At 57.2% G+C, this 2,433-nt stretch overlaps 1 protein-coding gene across 1 annotated transcript; it reads left to right on the top strand.

The window, feature by feature from the left end:
• Window positions 1-201: 201 nt before the first annotated feature.
• MYEOV (myeloma overexpressed) lies at window positions 202-1,930 on the top strand. Its single transcript, XM_015434336.3, is given in 6 exon segments — window positions 202-373; window positions 375-502; window positions 504-841; window positions 844-899; window positions 901-976; window positions 979-1,930. Coding segments are annotated over 6 exon segments (744 nt in total). The 5' UTR covers window positions 202-277; the 3' UTR covers window positions 1,029-1,930.
• The last annotated feature ends 503 nt before the right edge of the window (window positions 1,931-2,433 follow it).

Raw genomic sequence — 2,433 nt, 5'->3', positions numbered from 1 at the left:
TCGGCTGGTGGCCCTCAGGGTCTGCGTCACACACACCCCAGCTCTCCTGAAGGGTCTCTGCACTCGCTGTTGCCTCCGCCTGGAACAGTCTTCCTCCTGGTGTCATCGTCTCCGTGGTGCGTCCTTCCTGACCTTCCACCTCCACCAGGTGCCAACACTGCCCCGACCCCGGTATCCTCTTCTTGCCGGTGGGTGAATGCCACCTGCTGATGTCTGATTTATTCATTGGTTTTCTTGTCTGTTGTCTGACCCCACCGGGGACAGGGACTGGTCACTCATGTTCATCCGGCAGACCAGACACTTCGTGGAGGGCTCCAAAGCTGGCACATCCCGGGGCCTCCTCTCTCTCTCCCAGGCCCTGTGTGTTGCGGTGAAGAGGAGCATTTGTGTCTCTGTGGTTTGCTGCTGGAGCTAATGACCTGGAGAGAAACAAGGGAGACAAGGGTGTCCAGACAGGTGCGGGGCTCAGCCAGGAGGCAGAAGACGTGGATGTGTCCCAGGCCAGCGCCACCAGGCACTCTGTGTGGCACTGGGAACAGGAATTCTGAGAGTTAGTCTGTAAGGGTGGCGGGCATTGCTCCCCTGGGAGAAGCCTTTCCAGTGGGCGCTGAGCAGGCCATTAGCTCGTGTCCTGAGGAGGTGCATGGGTGGCCTGGGGTCTCCACGGAAATTATGTGGGCGCGCATGGGTGTGGCTCTGTGTTCACGTGGGCGAGGACTTCTGACCGGTGCCAGGGCACTCTGCATGACCCTGGCAGAATCAAGCTCTCCCGACTGTGGAAGGGGAAGAAGAGCATGCGTGACCCCCCACCAGCACCGCACCCCTCACTGCTCCACCTGGGGCTGCCTCTGGGGGTGGCTGGGTCCTGGCTGACTGTTGTGACAGTTGAGGCCAGGGGTGGGGTGGGGCATGGGAGTTAAGAGGACTGGCCAGGTGGGGCACACCGTGTGCCCAGCCCCAGTGTCAGGAACTTCCCCCTCCTCCTCCACCCCCTTGTCCTCCTCCTCCTCATCATCCTCACTTGTTGAGGACGTCCTGTGTGCCAGGTGGTTTATATGCCCAGCCTCATTTAATCCTCAGAATAACTCCATGAGTTAGCTGCTAAACCCCCCCACTTAACAGATGAGGAAACTGAGGCCCAAAGAAGCTCAGCAAGTTGCCTAAGGTCCAAGTTTCCTCTCCCAACTCTCCTACCCTCTCCTCTTCCTTCTCCTCTCTCCCATTCTTCCCTGCCTCTTCCTTAACTAGACAATTTTTTATCGAGCATCTCCCAGGTGCAGGCATGAGCCAGGTGCTGGGAAGATCATGATGATCCAGCTCCTTCTGGTCCTTTCCTTAGCTGGTTAGAGGCTGGGAGGACACACAAGTTCAGCTCCAGCCAACTGGGGCATTGGTGGTAGCCCCTGGAGAACTTGTGCAATGGGGCTATGAGGCTGAATCTGGCTCCAGGAAAGCGTGTTGCAATCCACGAGTGATGTCTGCCATGCGCACAGGCATGGAGAGTGAGGCACCTGTGCTGTCTTCTCGTAGACCCTAGACTGGCGGGGCCTCTGAAACGCACCCAGACACTGTGCTGGGTGTGCTGCATAGCCCTCCTAACCAATTCAGTATTTTTCTCTCCATTTTCCAGGGAGAAATCAGAATCTAAGGTGTCAGAATGTAAGGTTCCTGTTGGAACCCAGGCTCCAGGGTCCCTGGTTTTCTGTGACATCATGCTGCAGGACCCTGTTTCTCTCTTTGCTTTGGCTGCTGGGTAGCTCAGAAGGGAGCTTTAGGCTTGCTCTCAGGCACCACATTAGCTCAGGGGTTTGGGCATTTTTGTCGCCGGCTCCTTTGGGCTCCTTGTCCTCCCTGCTGTGCTTCCCGAGGAGCAGGGCCGGATGTAAGTTATCAGCTATAAATAAAACCAAGACTTCCGTTCTGGCTCTCACTCTAGTTTCCTGGTGCATTTTTTTTTAAGTTCTTAATCAAGGGAGGGGGTACTCCTGACTGAAGATGACATCAGCATCAGCTGGCCCTGGGGGGCAGGCCCCCAGCCCCCAGGCCCGTGTGGTCCCTGAATGCCCCCATTATGAGGGGGTAACCTCATTACACAAGACGTGCTGCACGGCGGAATTTCAAATGGGGTTTTGTGGTTTCTGCCCTTTGCAGCAGAGCACACACAGGCAGCTGCGGTCGCCTGGCTTCCTCTCCCGCCGCAGTCCTGGCGCCTGGCCAGCTGGTGACCACCCCTTCCACCATGAGTCAGTTTCATTCTTAACTCTCTGACTCAGGTCCCTTTAAAGGGACAGCAGAATCCATTCGTTCCAAGCAAGGAGGGAGGGGTGAAGAACCTGCCTGGGAGGGGAGTTGGGGGTTAAGAGGAAGCTTGGGGGTCCCAGGCAGGCGGCTGGGTGAGCAGCCCTGCCTCACTCCCCTACCCCAGACACCCAG

The sequence above is a fragment of the Macaca fascicularis genome, chromosome 14, assembly GCF_037993035.2.
Source record: "Macaca fascicularis isolate 582-1 chromosome 14, T2T-MFA8v1.1".
Classification (NCBI taxonomy): Eukaryota; Metazoa; Chordata; class Mammalia; order Primates; family Cercopithecidae; genus Macaca; species Macaca fascicularis.
The sequence above is the reverse complement of the archived record's forward strand: the minus strand, read 5'-3'. Positions and strand labels throughout refer to the sequence as shown.